Source organism: Eumetopias jubatus, unplaced genomic scaffold (genome assembly GCF_037043125.1).
Source record: "Eumetopias jubatus isolate StellerSeaLion01/CBP00866 unplaced genomic scaffold, mEumJub1_p1.0 scaffold_12, whole genome shotgun sequence".
NCBI classification, from domain to species: Eukaryota; Metazoa; Chordata; class Mammalia; order Carnivora; family Otariidae; genus Eumetopias; species Eumetopias jubatus.
Window position 1 is genome coordinate 18,677,554 of NW_028274818.1, and position 15,979 is coordinate 18,693,532.

The 15,979-nt window shown below is 32.1% G+C and overlaps 1 protein-coding gene across 2 annotated transcripts in view; it reads right to left on the reverse strand.

Annotated features, from left to right (window-relative positions):
• The window catches only part of BRINP3 (BMP/retinoic acid inducible neural specific 3), a 364,729-nt gene that overhangs the window by 56,991 nt on the left and 291,759 nt on the right, over positions 1-15,979 (reverse strand). For both annotated transcript variants that reach the window (XM_028104768.2, XM_028104769.2), the window contains one exon: positions 5,745-5,967. In XM_028104768.2, coding sequence (XP_027960569.1) covers positions 5,745-5,967 — 223 coding nt within the window. The remainder of the gene's footprint in view (positions 1-5,744; positions 5,968-15,979) is intronic.

A 15,979-nucleotide genomic window follows, 5' to 3' on the forward strand; every position in this document is an offset into this window, starting at 1 on the left:
GACAAGGTTTTAGATTCCAAATTACATATAACTTTTTAAAATCTACCACTTGTTGAATTTTTGGTACAGTATAAAGAGTAATATCCACAATTATCTGAAAAGGCTATTACAATACTCTCTTCTCCAATAAATCTGTGTGAGATTATAAAATTACAATTTGCAACCAGTTGCATAGAGACACAGCCATGAGAATTCAGTTATCTTCTCTTAAGCCAAATATTAAATAATTCTGCAGAAATCACTCAAATTTAAATATTATATATATTAACATGCAGTGATCATACTTATTGTTCTTTCTAATTGTATTGATAAATACATATTTTAAAATTTCTGTTTCAATTTTTACTATAGGAAATATGTGTGAATATATGTATATGCACATACATTTATACATGGATTTCTATCTCTCATACACAAAACCTCTGAATTTCTCCATAATTTTTAAGAGTATAAAGGGGTCCTGAGACCAAATAGTTTGACATCTACTAGTCAAAGTCATTATAGAAGATTTCAGCTACAGGATTTGCCACTAAGATAACAGAAAAGCTACACTTAAGGCATATAAAGCAGCAAAATGTTTTATGTACAGGTCACCTGAAATCATACCTGGTACTCAGAAGTAGGAACACTTTGTCACTCAATTTTGCTTTTCTTCTCTTGAGGACCAAGGGGGAATGGTGATAGGATAAAAAATGTAAATAAAAGTGAAAATTGCCCTAGGAAAGTTATAAAGACTTTTAATTCTGTATCTCCCCCCATTTTAAGCATTGTTAACTTGGGAAGGGTGTTGTCTGAACCAGTACATTGGTATATGGAGAATAATGTAATTGAAATAATGAATTTGGATAAAATGTATCCTTGCATCATTGTTGCTTTATTTCTCCAAAGACCAATGCAAAGATGGCAAGGGCCTGGGATGTTTCTTTTATGTACTAGCCATGGATTTTGATCTCAGGAAGCAGTGTGTAACTAAATTTGTTATTTTCTAATTTTTGTAATGATATATCTGACTGTCACAATTTTGTAGTCCAAAATCAACTACAAGCAGTTGGCCAACTTAAGGATTTACATTACAGATCCATTCCTTAAATATTACAGAACTCTACATACTGTAATAATACATGGGTTTTGACAAAATTAACTATCAAAACAAACAGAAAAGCAAACATATTTATAGTATTAGACTTTGAAAGTACTTCTCTAACTCAAATAAGCTTTATGGCAGGTAGAAGATATTTATTAACACAGGCAAATCACATTTTTATACTTCATTTTTACTGCTTTCAGGACATAGTCAAAATGGATCCAGGTTTTTATTAGATTTTATATTTGTTAAAAAGTTCCCCTATTATTATAAGTGAAGGAAATTGATTTGAATTATTTGAGGTACAAGAGAAAATTATTGGAAGGATAAATCAGATATCTCATATATTTGAAAGTATGAAAAAACTTAAAAAAAAGAAAAAATCTGTTACATGTAATCCTCTAATGCATTAAAAAAGAAAGTTGGTCGAAGGTGGGGGGGCACCATTTTGTAGTAGATTAGTGAGAAGTTGTAAATTGATTTTCTAAGAGCACCAAATCACTTTGCATAACAAAAATATAGAAAGAGTTCAGTAAGGAGGGGTTATACTGAAGAAATGAGGGTCAATAAAGAGGAAGGGTTAAAAAAGTGTCTGGATATTCAGCAAAGGAGAAAGGGAAGTAAGAAAATAGTCTGAAAAGAGATGAAAAGAAACTGAAGGGAAAAACAAATATGATTTAAAGGATTTTTAAACATTATTCCTGCATGTCAGATATAAATACCATTCTCATTCTCACTTTGAAAATATTAAAATTTCTATTTTTCTTGCCTATGTTACAGAGTTGTAAATACTTGGTAACACATATGGGACAGAAATAGTCACATTTCAGTTAGAAATTAAAAAAAGCTGGATAACAAAGCCTCAGAGAAAGAAATGCACTGGATCTTATAGCAGCGCTTAGAGGGAAATTTATAGCTGTGAAAGCCTATATTAAAGAAGATGTAAGTATTCAAATCAATAACCCAACCCTTCTCTCTACAAAACTAGAAAATCTTGATAAGCACAAAGCAAACAGAGGAAGGAAATACTAATGATTACAGTGGAAAAGTCATTAAGGAAGAGAAAAATAGTGAAGAATATTAAGAAAACTAAAAGTTAGTTCCTTGAATAGATGACAAAAATTGACAAACTTTTAGACTGAAGAGAGAGATTGAGAGCGAGAGAAAAGATACACAAAGACAGTTAAAAAACATCTCAGAATGGAAGGGTATATTTGTATATCATAGAGATGATAAGAGACTGGCATCCAATACAGAATTACACTTAAACTCAAAAATGTTGACTCACTTTATGAAATAATCCAAATTTGTATTTGGATATCAATTTGAAATGGCATTTGAATTAAAATCATTTTGATCTGCAGGGTTTTAGACTACTCTTATAGGTGTTATATTAGTTAAAATATATTTACACAGATACATAATATAAATATATATTTTATATATTTATGTATATATTTGTATATGATGTATATATATTTATATATTTGCATGTATATTATACATAAGCCACTGGGTGGCTAATAAACATACATATATAGTTATATGTATCCATATATATTATATATTATATATATGTAATGTAGATATTATATGTATATATATATATACACACACACACATATATACTACAGAAATTTTTAGTAAAATATTCAATATTACTCCATGAACACTCAGGATTCAGGATTCAATCTGGTTGTATAAGGTCTCCATATGATGAAAACTAAAGTTAAAATATACTGTATTTAGCATAACATGTATTTATAATATAAAATATTTCAATGATATATGGATTAAATTCTTTTAAAACACTCAATAACACTTTTAAAGATAGAGTACACGTTAGAACATATGTCAGCAAATTTTTATTCTGTAAGGAACCAGATAACAAATATTGTAGGGTTTCAGGACCATGTAACTATGTGGCAACTATCTAGTTCTGCCATTATAGTGTGAAAGTAGCCAGAGACAATATGTAAACATACGAGTGTGCTTCTTTATATGGATATTAAAATGTTAGTTCCATACAATTTTCATCAACCAAAAAATGCCATTCACTTTTGATTTTTTCAACAATTTGAAATGTATAAAACAGTTTTTCCTTGGGGGCTGATAAAAAAGAGTTGGAGGATCAGTTACAGCCCATGTGCCAATTTGTTAAACCCCACTGTTGAGCATATACAGGAAGTGCATGACATAGTTCTCAGATAAGAATAACATAGACCTAAACTTAATTCTTCCCTGTGACATTAGAGAAGGGATTTTATCATATCTCACCTTCTACTATTAATGAAGAAGAGATAACTTCATAAAAATATTTTAATCAGTTCTTAGTGGTGTGCTGCTGCCTGCATATATTGGCTCAGAAGAGCCAATTATGCATATCACAAGAATTGTCAAATGCTATAAATTAGGGGTTCCCCCCGCCTGGAAAGTTGGTTGTTAAACTTTTACCAACACACCTTAAATGTAATATATCGAGGTATCCTTGGCCATTTTGTGAATAATATATAACAGCACAAAATAGTGTAGTTGAATTATTTTGTAGGGATTATGTATGAATATTTTTTAATAATTGCTATAATTATTGTCCTTTAATGAAATGAATATGTCATTGTTCCTTACCTCAAAAGTTTTAGAGTAGTAGCAAAAGGTCACTACCTTTAAGAAGCCAGATTACCACAGGCTTCCCAATTTATTCAAGTAAGAAATGAAGATTTTAATTTCACATGAATTCATGAAAGCAACGATGGTGACAGTGTAAACTTGGTGAGATTAACCTGAGTATCCTACTTTATCTCAAGGATGAATTACACTATGCATTACAAAGAAAAACTTCAACCTACATGTCATTATAGAGAAAGTGTCAAGAAATCATCTTACTAGTTGAGGTTCATTTTGCAGGTCTCATTTTGTTTCTTTTTGCTTATTGTTCCACATTTTAGAGTAAAAGACCAATACTAAGGGTATATTTGTATATCACAGAGATGATAAGAGACTGGCATCCCAATATAGAACTACACTTAAACTCAATAATAAAAATTAAAGACAGTTTAAAAATGGGGAAGGATTTAAATAAAATTTTCCAAAAGAGATACACAATGGACAATAAACACATAAAAGATGTTCAGCATCATTAGTCATTGGGGAAATGTAATTTAAAACCACAAAAATGTACTACTTCACATCTACTAGGATGACTATTATCAAAAAGACAGATAGTAACAAGTATTAGTGAGGATGTGGAATGTTTGGAGCTGTCACTCATGGCTGGTGGAAATATAAAATGGTGCAGCCACCTTTGAAAACATTTTGGCATTACCTCAAAATGTTAAATATAAAGTTATCTTATGACTTATCAATTTTACTCTCAGGTATATACCCAAGAAAACTAAACATCAATGTCCACTTAAAAATGTACATGAATGTTCATAGCAACATTATTCTTACTAGCCCAAAAGTGGAAACAACCCAAATGTCCTTCAAATAATTAATTGATAACCCAAATGTAATGTACCCATACTGCTGATAGGTGCTACAATATGGATAAACTTGAAAGGACTACACTAAGTAACAGAAGCCAGTCACAAAAGACCATATACTATATGATTCCATTTATATGAAATGTCAAACATAGGCAAATTATTGGGACAAATAGTAGATTAGACAAATTTCTAGAGGCAAATATCTTCGAGCTGGGTGTGCAAGTATGGGGAGGGACTACTAATTGGTGCCGGGTTGCTTTTTGGGACAACAAAAATGTTCTCAAGAGCTGGTATTTGCATAAATTTTGAGTATCCTAAAAACCACTGAATTATAAAAACAATGCCAATGATCTATTTTGAAATTGAACTTTTAAAAAATGTATGGACTTCCACATTTTTTTCAGTGAAAAAAATCTATAATTATAGATTTCTCCTCATAATGAAGCATCAAGTCAAAATTCAAGCATTATATAACAGAGATACTAATACAGACGCAGTTTTGTTTCCTGATGTTTTCCTATTTTTCTTAGCTTTTTATTTTGCTATTTTTTAAAAATATCTGACTTCAAATAAATAAATACAACTTCTCATAGCACTGATTGCAAAATCCAAAAACTATGCTTCACAAAATTAGCTCAGACACAAATATTTTAATAGTCTGTCATTATTCATATAAATGATTACAAGTTTTTCCAGCAATTGTCAGATTCATGTAGAATGAGGTTTATTCATGTTTATTCATGTTATTATGAACACTGCTCAAAGAAAATGAACTTTAAATTCTTTTATTTGAAAATTACATATTGAGAAATTTCACTTTGTGGTCCTGCTTACTTCTATGCTTACAATATAGCTGTAGGGTTTGTGTTTTTCTGTTCACTGTAATACAATTATTAGTTAACTACCACACAAAAGAGAATGATTTCCTGATTCTGATAATAAAAGAAAATGAAAAACAAGGAAGTGTCAGCATATGGGTTCTCCATTGGATTATTGCTTTGGAAATAAAATTTATTATTCTGAGACTTAAGAGAAATGTTGTTTTCAAGTTATCTTTAATGATATAAATTATAACAGCATGCTATGTATAATTACCACATCTGCATTCAGAAAATAAATAGAGCTCACCGTCAAAACAATGTCCTCAGTTGTCTATATTGCCACAAATGTCTTACCTTTGTCTTGGCAAGCTGATGAGGGGTTGTTTATGACATCTCTTGCTAAGGCTAAAGAGCTTGTGTACAATTTTCTGCGCCTTTAAGAATAGTTGCTTCATGCTGTTCTCCAGTTGTTCATAGCGGCGCTGAAAATTAGAATCCATTGTCCACAAATGCATTATGGTAGAGGTGTTGAGGAAATAATTCATGGGTAGCCTTTTCATAAAGAACTTGAATTCATCTGGAAAAATGTTAAAATTAAATACTTTAATAAAACAATTATTTTTCCCTTTTCCCCAAACACATTTAATATGTTAATATAAAAATGAATGCTATTATTTTGTGTGTAGCAGATTAATAGCAAATTCTGATTTTTTTCATGCTTTAGAATTTTCTTTTTTGTTCCCCTCAAAATAGAACTTTCATGGTAGAAGATAATTAAAATAACTTATACTAAAACAAATAGTTTAGCCAGAAAGTTTAAGCTGAATTTAATTTTTCCATGTTCTCCTTTTGATGGTATTTGAATGAACTTTCTCCCACAAGTAGTCATCATTAATCTAGCTTTCATTTTTGGCATTAGTATTAAGAATCCTTTCTAAGTGTTTCATATTAAAGAAATATTTTCATTAACTCAGTATAGAAAATATATATATATATTCATTAGTAAATGATTATATTAATGTTCAAAGAAAAAGTGAAAGCTTTTAAAATAGAAAATTACAATATTCAACTATGCCTTCTAGTTATTCCCTTTAACCATATTCTAAGTTGTCAAGACAAAGCAGTTTAAAACAAAGTGTATACCAAAAATAAAAAATTAAAAAGAATTTAAAGCTCTAATTCTGGCTTTTGTTTTTGTGCTGATAATTATTATATCTGAAATTGTTTTCTTTTCAAATGTCTGATTAACCAACAAAGAAACAAAAGTTGATGCTACACTAAAACAAGCAATTATCTAAAGGTCTATTAATTATCTAGACACAAAAGGTAGCTGAGACAATAACCAAAAGATGGAAACATCCCAACTATTCATCCATACATGAATATATATGCTAATTATGGTGTACATATATATATATATATAAATATTATTGACCCATAAAAATAAAATGAAGTTCTGATACATGTCGCAGCGTGAATAAACCTTGAAAATATGTAAATAAAATAAACCAGACCAAAAAAAAAAAGACAAATATTGTATGATTCCACTTACATGAAATATCTAAAGTAATCAAGTTCATTGGGATAAAAAATACATTAGAATTTACCAGGGGGTGAGGAAAGAGTGAATGGAACACTATTGCATAATAGCAGCAGAATTTCTGTTTATGGTGATGCAAACTTTTTGGAAAAAAGATAGTGGTGATGGTTGTACAACATTGTTAATGTAATTAATGTCACTGAACTATATAGATAAAATGGCAAATTTTATGTTATATAATTTTACCTCAATAAAAACATTTTCATACACCAAGCAAAAGGTAGTATAGCCTTTCCCCCATCTCGCCTTTTCTTCCAGAGTAAATATTATCAACAGGGACTCAAAAAAAAGCCCCTTTTTTTGCTTTTACTATTGCGTTAAAACATCAGTTTTATTGAGACTCTCATGTTACATCCATTTCACTGTAGTAGGTAGCTGAGTTTCCTCCCCACAAACACATGAACCCACCACAAGATTTCTAAAGTGTTTTCAGTGGCTGAAAAAGCATTATTTGGCAAGTGAGACAAATGATATTTTAGTCACTATTCTACCCATCGAAAAGTTACATGGTATGCGTTAAACTTCAGCCTCTCCTTGCCTTCTTTTCTTCCTTTGAAACTGAAATAGAACATTGTGGATGGTCATAATCTCATTTCACTTTAAAATTGTATGATGTTATAAACAGCTCTTTATATTACCATTTAGTTAGTTTTAAATATCCAATTCAAAAACAGTTGTCTTCAAATGTTCAGTTGCAGCTACTTTTATTTAACTGGATTTGGATAAGGTGTGTCAATAGAATAGCCGTTTCTTGATGTGGGCAGTGTCTCTAACACACTATTTTAAAACCTCCAAATTGTCATTTCTTAAACTATGCCATTCACTTGGGCAAATTACATTAATACATATACGTATTTAGAGCAACTAATTTATAGTTATTTTATGTATTAGGGCTATTTCAATATTCAGATCCAGACCCTTTCATCAATGCTGCAAATATAATTTTTTGGCAATTAACAGAAAATGATAGTCATGTTATTGGAGTTGTTATTTCACCTAGAGCAAATGAATACAGCTCTCTGGCATCTTTTGGACATTTATGGTATCGACTTTTACCAGAAGGAGAAGGAAAAAAATAAAACAAAAGAAAAAAATGATTTATGAAGGAAGATTTTTGAGGATGTAGCCATTTGATATGCTTCAAATCATTTTTTTAAGTAAGTGGGGTATAAATAAGAGATGCATTTTAAAATTCCAATTTCACAGTACCCTACGTTTCGTTTGGTCCCATATGTCTCTTTTGAGAAATTCCCTCTTTTGAATAAAAGAGTTGATGCATGGAAATTGGAAAGCATTTCTTGGATTATTCACAGAGCAGATGCCGTCACTTTGAAAACTAATCATTCATTTCATTGCCATCTTTTACTTGAACACTTTTGATAAGACTTTATTGTTTCATGGCTATACACATTTTAATTATTTTCATTGTTTGTTATAATACTATTCTGAAAGTTTCTAAATTAGTAAATTTTATTCAAGTTAAATAATATTTTAAAATAGAATGCATTTTATATTACTGAAGTGTATGTTATAGTGTATGTCAACTGAAAACTGTCACTATGTAATTTCTAAGAGACACAGTTTTAACATGGCCCTTGAATAATTACTTCATTATGAAGTCATTAGGAGTCACTACTGACAGTCACTCAAAATATTTACTGGACACCTGTTGTGCACAGAGCATACAGATATTTCAGTCTTTGAGAGTGACTGTGGATAAACCTTTTATCTTATTTTTTTAAATGGCAAATGACATGAGATAATTTCTGATATTAAAATAACATCTTCCATTTCTGAAATTCATTCTACTTAGAAATCAAGAGAATCTCCAGAAATATTCCCGTGGATATCTTTTCTTTTGTGCTTGGCAATTAGTAAGATCCATATTTATAGACTGTGAACATGAAATTTGAATGATACAGTAGAATTGCCATATAAATCTAGGGATTTACATAACTACAAAGAGACAATACAATGATTAGGGGATGCAAGATAACATTTTATCCTACAGTAGTTGCCAAAAGCCATGTCAAAGATAAAGTACTATTGCTTTTCAAATGGCAAGTAAGCAATGACTAGACATACATTTTGGGGTGAATAAATTTATAAAAGAAAACAAATTAATGTTATATAAAAAGAACGTAGAAAAGCTAAATTTAGTATCTAGGTTATTAGAGAGATATTAATCTGGAAATACCTGTTAAGTGTGTACCACCTGAGCATTTTTGCTCTGCATGGTCTTGAGGACTATAGGGAAACAAAATAATACAGCAACAATAATAATAATGGTAATAAACATCCTCTTGCTTGCAGGAATTTATAGTCAATCAATCTTCTTAACAAAACTAATTCACATCAAGCAAAAAATAATGCAGAAAGAAATGCATGATGTTAATGAATTCCATGGAGGCAAAGAGAATTAGGCTAGGTGACAATTTTCCAGTAAGTTATAGAAGACTAGAGAGGTACCATGTTGACTTTCTATACTGCTACTACTCCATTCAAAATGAAGTATTTTTTTTTTTTAAATCGTTGAACAAGCTTTGTTCCTTTTTTCCCCCCTTTCCCTTGATAGTAACTCTAGGTAACACCTGATATTTGATTAGCTAATTTTGGAACTAATTTGTTCTCTCCTCATCCCTATCTCTCTGTGTCTCTCTCATTATTTCTTACTTTGACAAGAACTCTTTTAAGTGCTTTAAATATTAATACAGTCCCTCCAATAAACCTTTACATAAATTTTACTGGCATCGTTATGTAAGTAGAATACAGATGATCTTTACTTTCATAACTCTAATGTTAGCTAAGATTTTTATTAACACTACTGCATTGACATATCAATCTTATGTATTTATACGTTTGTACTCTATTCTCATGCTTCACAATTGAATTAAATAAGTAAGAGTAGAAAACTGAAAATTTCAGGGTGTAAAATAACCAGTCATAAATATGTAAACCCTGATTTATGTTTCTGCCTATATTGATGAATATGAAAATCACTGACCAATATCACTGATTATGTATTTTTAAATATTCAGAATCTCTGTTCAGAACTGATTTAGAATATATTTTCATAGGTGTTGTAAAGCATTTTTTTTTTTTAAAGTAGGCCCCATGCCCAGTGTGGAGCCAAATGCAGGGCTTGAACTCATCACCCTGAGATCAAGACCTGAGTTGAGATTGAGAGTCATATGCTTAACCAACTGAGGCACCCAGGTGCCCCCTAAAGCATTCTAAATTTTCTAGAGCTTTGAGACCATGTAATGTACTTCCTCAGAAGTGTAGAAAACTAATCAGGTATTTTTCATTATTATTTAGAAATTTTTTGAGTTATAAATCCATGAAAATAATCCAAAACAGAATCTGCTTCCATTAGAAAGTAGGACTATGGTTAAGAAGGACTGAGAGAGGAAACTGGTGCTTTTATGGTTTTTATGAATTCATATGCCTGTGTTGTTAGATTAGAACTTAAATAAATATTGTGAATCAATATAAAAAGATAGCCAAAAAATACTATTGAATTGTCAATACACTATTTGCATATCTTATGTGTCAGACATTTAAAAAAAATGATCTTATTTAATTGCTTATTAATAGAAAAGTAAAAGCCTCCTAGTTTCACATTTCATGCATTTTTCCCAAACAATTAACATATTGAGACAATCAAAGTATCTTTCAGTAGAAATGACACTTCCTTATGGATGACAATTTTAATTATTCTGCAAGTATAGCAATAGTCATCATAATAATAAAATATTGTATAATATCTGGTGAAATATGCAGGGACACAGGGCATCTTAAAATGAAAATAGGTAATAGGCAAAAAAAAAAAATGTGTGTCCGATATATCTGAAGAATCTATGAAACGTTGTTTTTAAACAGAAAGCATCATCATCTCTGATTTTGTGACATTACCAATCTAATGCCTTCAAACTCATCTCTTCTGCTTATGGTTGGGAATGCAGGATTTTCTGAAATAATACATATTTAATAACAACTACAGTAACACAAATTTCCTGTTAAGCAATAAGTTAATAAAGCATACACTACTTCCTTACGTTGAATGCAGTACTATACCCTGAACACATGGAAAAATACATTCTGTTTCTATGGCTGGATTTTTATTTATTAATTTGTTGGTTTAGTCTAAAATAGGTTTATCCTTATGATAAGTACTACCTCCAGAGCTGACAAATAAACATCAAATTATGCCTATCACTGGTCTTCAAAGTTATTGCCCAACCAGAACACCCTGTTATAAAGCTACTTTTTGTTCCTCGAGAGTCAGTTTTCTAGAAGATAGCATGGATTCTTCTGTCTTCTGATTTTCACTAGCAAAGATTTGCCTCAATTAGTTGCAAACCTTGACACCACAGAAATTGTGGCCTTAAATAGGTAACACAAGAAATTGAGAAACAAGTGGGGATGTGTGAGTAGGAAGAGGGCTGATATGAAAAAAAAAGTTGAGAGAGAGAAAATTCAGGCAATCAGTGTCCTGAACGGCAGAAAGTTACCAAGGACTGAAGTGAAAATCTGACCCCTGTGAGAGTACAATGAATACAAAAATTTTGACCCACTCCATAATTCTGACTATAATTATTCAATTTTTACTTTTACAAAGTTTTTTTTAATCTAAACACTTCATAGGGACTATTTGAATGATTTGTATCATTTTAGAATTTTCCCAACTTCTACAGTGAATCACTGGCATGACTTTGAGTGGCCACATATCAATGTAAGTCTATTCACACCATTCTATAAGTCATGAGAATAAAGTTTGTACTGAAATTGACAAAATACTATAATGCTGCATAAAGTAAATGACAAGTCTGTTCAATAGCTTGTGAACTGGCCAATTTTATGAGGCTACAAAGTGATGGGTCCACAAGGGCATAAATCTAAAACTGATCCTAATTCCCCAGCAGCTGCCTAGAAATAAGTTGTGTTTTTCCAGTTTTCTTTTTCTCTGAAAGATACAGCATATTTTTATATTAAGATACTTTAATACAGTGATCCAAATGATCTGTCCTTGATTGGATTGTCCTGTTTATGAATTCCTTATCAAATGTTTGAGAAATTACCTAAACAGAGCTTTAACTACAGAACTTGCAAGACTCAGGTCTTTACTTTCCCAGTGCCCAGGCAGAAACAGAGTGGGTGCATCATATAAACAATAGGAATCCATTGTACCCATCCATTTTTGGAATCTTAAGCTGTTGATGCAATAGCAAAGAAGAGGCCCAGAGCAATTCTCTTAGGAAGTAGTGGTTACCACAGTAATGGTAGTGTTTGGAGCTGTCTAGCATTTATTGCAGTTAGCAGTGATGACCTCACTAAATAAGTCTTATGCAAGATTTTTGACTTTATCTTGACTATGTAGCAAGAGTATGCCTCTCTAGATTACTTGATGATTCCACATGCTATACTTTAATGCTATGCTTTAATAAAGTCCTTATAAGATTCGGTTAGCTAGAGCTTGTTTTTTTTTTTTTTTTTTTTTTTTTTTAACTTGCAGCAAAGAATCTGGGCAAATAAAATACTGGTACCCAAAGTGGTTTGGCAATAGCTTTTGTGTGCAATAGGGAGAACATATACTTGGTGTCCTAGACTAGTTGAGACAGAGGCTTTTTAAATCCATATGGTATTACGGGTGGAAATTTGACAAAAGAAATACCACCTGTGCTCATCTAGAATGTGCAGAAACAGCATTTGGGACTATGTGCCTGCATAGAACTGAATGAAGAACATGAAAAATTCAAAGACTGAGGGTAAGTTGGTTACTACAAATAGAGATGGCTTGCTTAGAGAGCTCAAATTCCTATATTCTTCTCAAAGGATAGAATGAATGTTGGAGACTTTCAAAGACTGTGCTAAAGGACTCTTTTATCTCTTGCAGCTGTAGGGCTTCAAAACAAATTTTGATCCCAAGATTGAGTTTAAATTCCTGCCAGATCTGTTAAATTAAAGTTAGAAAGAACACTGATTGGGAAGGCATGGGAACATGGGAACTGGAAGGTAGATATACGGGAGGACTGAAATTAACTCAGAATAATTCAAAGCATTAATCATTAATGCTTATTTCCTTGCCCCCAAGAAACAGCACCTTTTTCTTTGTCTCATAGACTAATGCTGTCTTGCTTTCAGCCATTGTAATAATCTTAATCAAAGCAGTAACCTTCACTGGGAAGACAACGCTCATCTCGCCCCACTTCCATCACCCATCATGCCTCAGGGAAGTTTTTTGAAACTATTCTAAAATTAATTTTCCAATAGGCTACCAATAATTTGCTGATTTTTTAAAATGTTTTATTTATTTATTCATGAGAGTCAGAGAGAGAGAGAGAGAGAGAGAGAGAGAGAGAGAGAGAGGCAGAGGCAGGGGGAGAAGCAGGCCCCCCGCCTAGCAGGGAGCCCGATGCGGGACTCGATCCCAGCACCCCAGGACCATGACCCGAGCCGAAGGCAGATGCCCAACCATCTGAGCCACCCAGGCGCCCCAGAATTTGCTGATTTTTATTGGAGAAAAAAAATTACACACATTGGTGAAAAGAATGCTGACATCTCTGATGAATACTTTGCTGTTTTCTCTAAGCTGGGATGCCAGTTAGTGTGAAAATCTGTGAAATCAGGAAAATTCTGATTTCAATGAGGATACAATTAATACTCTGTAACTGAGGCCTGGTGGCAGCTATTAATCAACAGAGGTACAATGAACATAGGTATTGTAATATATTACAGGTCCAGTGTGCTACTTAGAAAGGTCTAACCAGTAGGAATTTTGTAGTTTATTCATCAGCTCATGGTCCCCAGGGATTTAAATCAGGACCCTTGCCCTAAGGTCCTATTTGATTTGTATAACTGAAAAAAAAAAATTAAGTCTGGTGACTAAGACCTGACTTGAGTCATCATGAGAGAGAAGAATGAGACCCTATTGAATTCCCAGTCCTGAATCATTTCAAAGCCTCGGAACTCCTATAACACAGTTTAAGTAGGGCAAATCTTTCTTTTACATTGTGAATTAATTCTTAGGGCCCCTGAATGCCAGAATATTCCAGGAATCAGTGTGTAGCCTTATAGAAATAAGACAGTAAATTGGGTTTTCCCTGACTCCCCCTCAAATTAGGTCCAGTGGGACCTTAACTCATGCCATCTTTATTTTCCTAGTCCCTGACTAAAGAATTAAAATAGGAGAACATTGGCTCCCCAATGTATTATGAAATAAAGTCTATTAGGTAGGAAGGATAAAATGAAGCTTCCCTTTCCTACCAAAAGACTAAATCCAAAGTGATATTGCTTGTTTTGTATACTTGACATAATTGCAGGAATTAGAGATCCATTCAGTACTGAAAATTATGAGGATAGTATTCATATTCCATCTCCAATTAACTCACCATGTTGGCTACAGCTTAATCATAGAGCAACTCTAATTAAAACTGCTATTCCAGATGTGGTAGCTTACTGGTGGCATGACTTCTGGCACTAGGGATAGAGCTTCTTCTCTGGTACAAATTGTTTTCTCTATCATTTTAAACAGAGAATATACCAGAAGCAGTTTTCTTTCATATGTCAGGTACAAGAGTTAAACATTCTCATTTTATTCTGGGGTTCAATCATCTCACAGCCTCTGTGGTACAATTTATTTCATAGGAACATAGATCATCTCATCATGCCACAGGATGTATTTTGTTAATGAATTCATACTGAAAAGATATGAAAAACACAAGTAGCATGTATTCTGGCTTCTGGCCCATACCTTAGCTGTGTACAAAGACTGCAAATAAATCTTATGAACGCTGAACTACTCAATGCCTGCGTGAAATTTCTAAGTCAGTGGTTCTGGCACATTTGGATATTCTCTCCAAAATGAAGAACTGCTCCTTCAACAACCTTTGTAACAAAGATGTACAAATGTTGGAAGTTGCATCAAATGAATTATCTAGCAACATTATTGATAATGATGAATTCAATACTTTGCATTGGGGTATCAGAGATGACAGTTGTAGATTCTTTTGCTCCTCGATGTCCTCAAAAAAATTGCTCTTGCTATGTGATTTAGGTAGTATTCCTGACGTGGCCTTTGAGCCAGAATCTCCAGTCCTCCTGCTGATTCTGTGAGCTATCCAATCCATGTCTTTAAGTAAATTCCTTTTCTGCTGTGGTCAGATTCTATTCTTGAAAGAATGTTTACTAATACAGCTAATTGAAGCCTTAAAGGTAATTATAACCTAGAGTTAACAAAAGTATAGCAAATATTTATTGTCTACTGTGTGCCCATCACTGTGCTAGTTAAGTGTTAAAACTACAATAATAATTATTGTAGCTATAACAATAGTACTTTCTTCATGGGTTTAATGTGTAAATTAAATTAATTACCATGAAAACTCAATAAAATGCCTTTTATATCATTAGTGATAAATGCTAGTTATTATTTTTCTTCTTTTAATTTATTCAGTGTTTCTATGTGTGCTATGCTGAGCACTTTATGTGGATTATCTCATTTAATCCTTACAACAGTCCTTGGGGATAGGTGCTATTATATTTTTCATTTTGATAATGTGGAAAAGTACTTTAGGAAGGTTCAGTAAATTGTTCAAAGTGACACTGTTATTCATTAGAGTCCAAAACAAACCAAGTGTGAAAAAAGCATGACTCCTACCTTAAAAAAACACAAAAGAGAGTTAACAGGGGGAAAATATTATTGTTTCCTCTATTCAAAAAGTACTTTTTTTTAGTAGACTTCACAAATGTTATTATATCTAACCTCATAACAGCACAGTAGGGCAGGCCAGCTTTATTGAGATGTGATGTGAAATAAATTTGAATTATGGAATTATTACATGGAGCCAACCATGAGGAAAAAAATGAGGAAAACAATAGACTCAGAGAAATATAAAAGGTGAGCTCATTTTATATTTCTCTGAGGGTTGGGACAACATTTTACTTTTCTTTGTATTTTCCCCTTCCAAAGCCTAAGACAACACATTACATA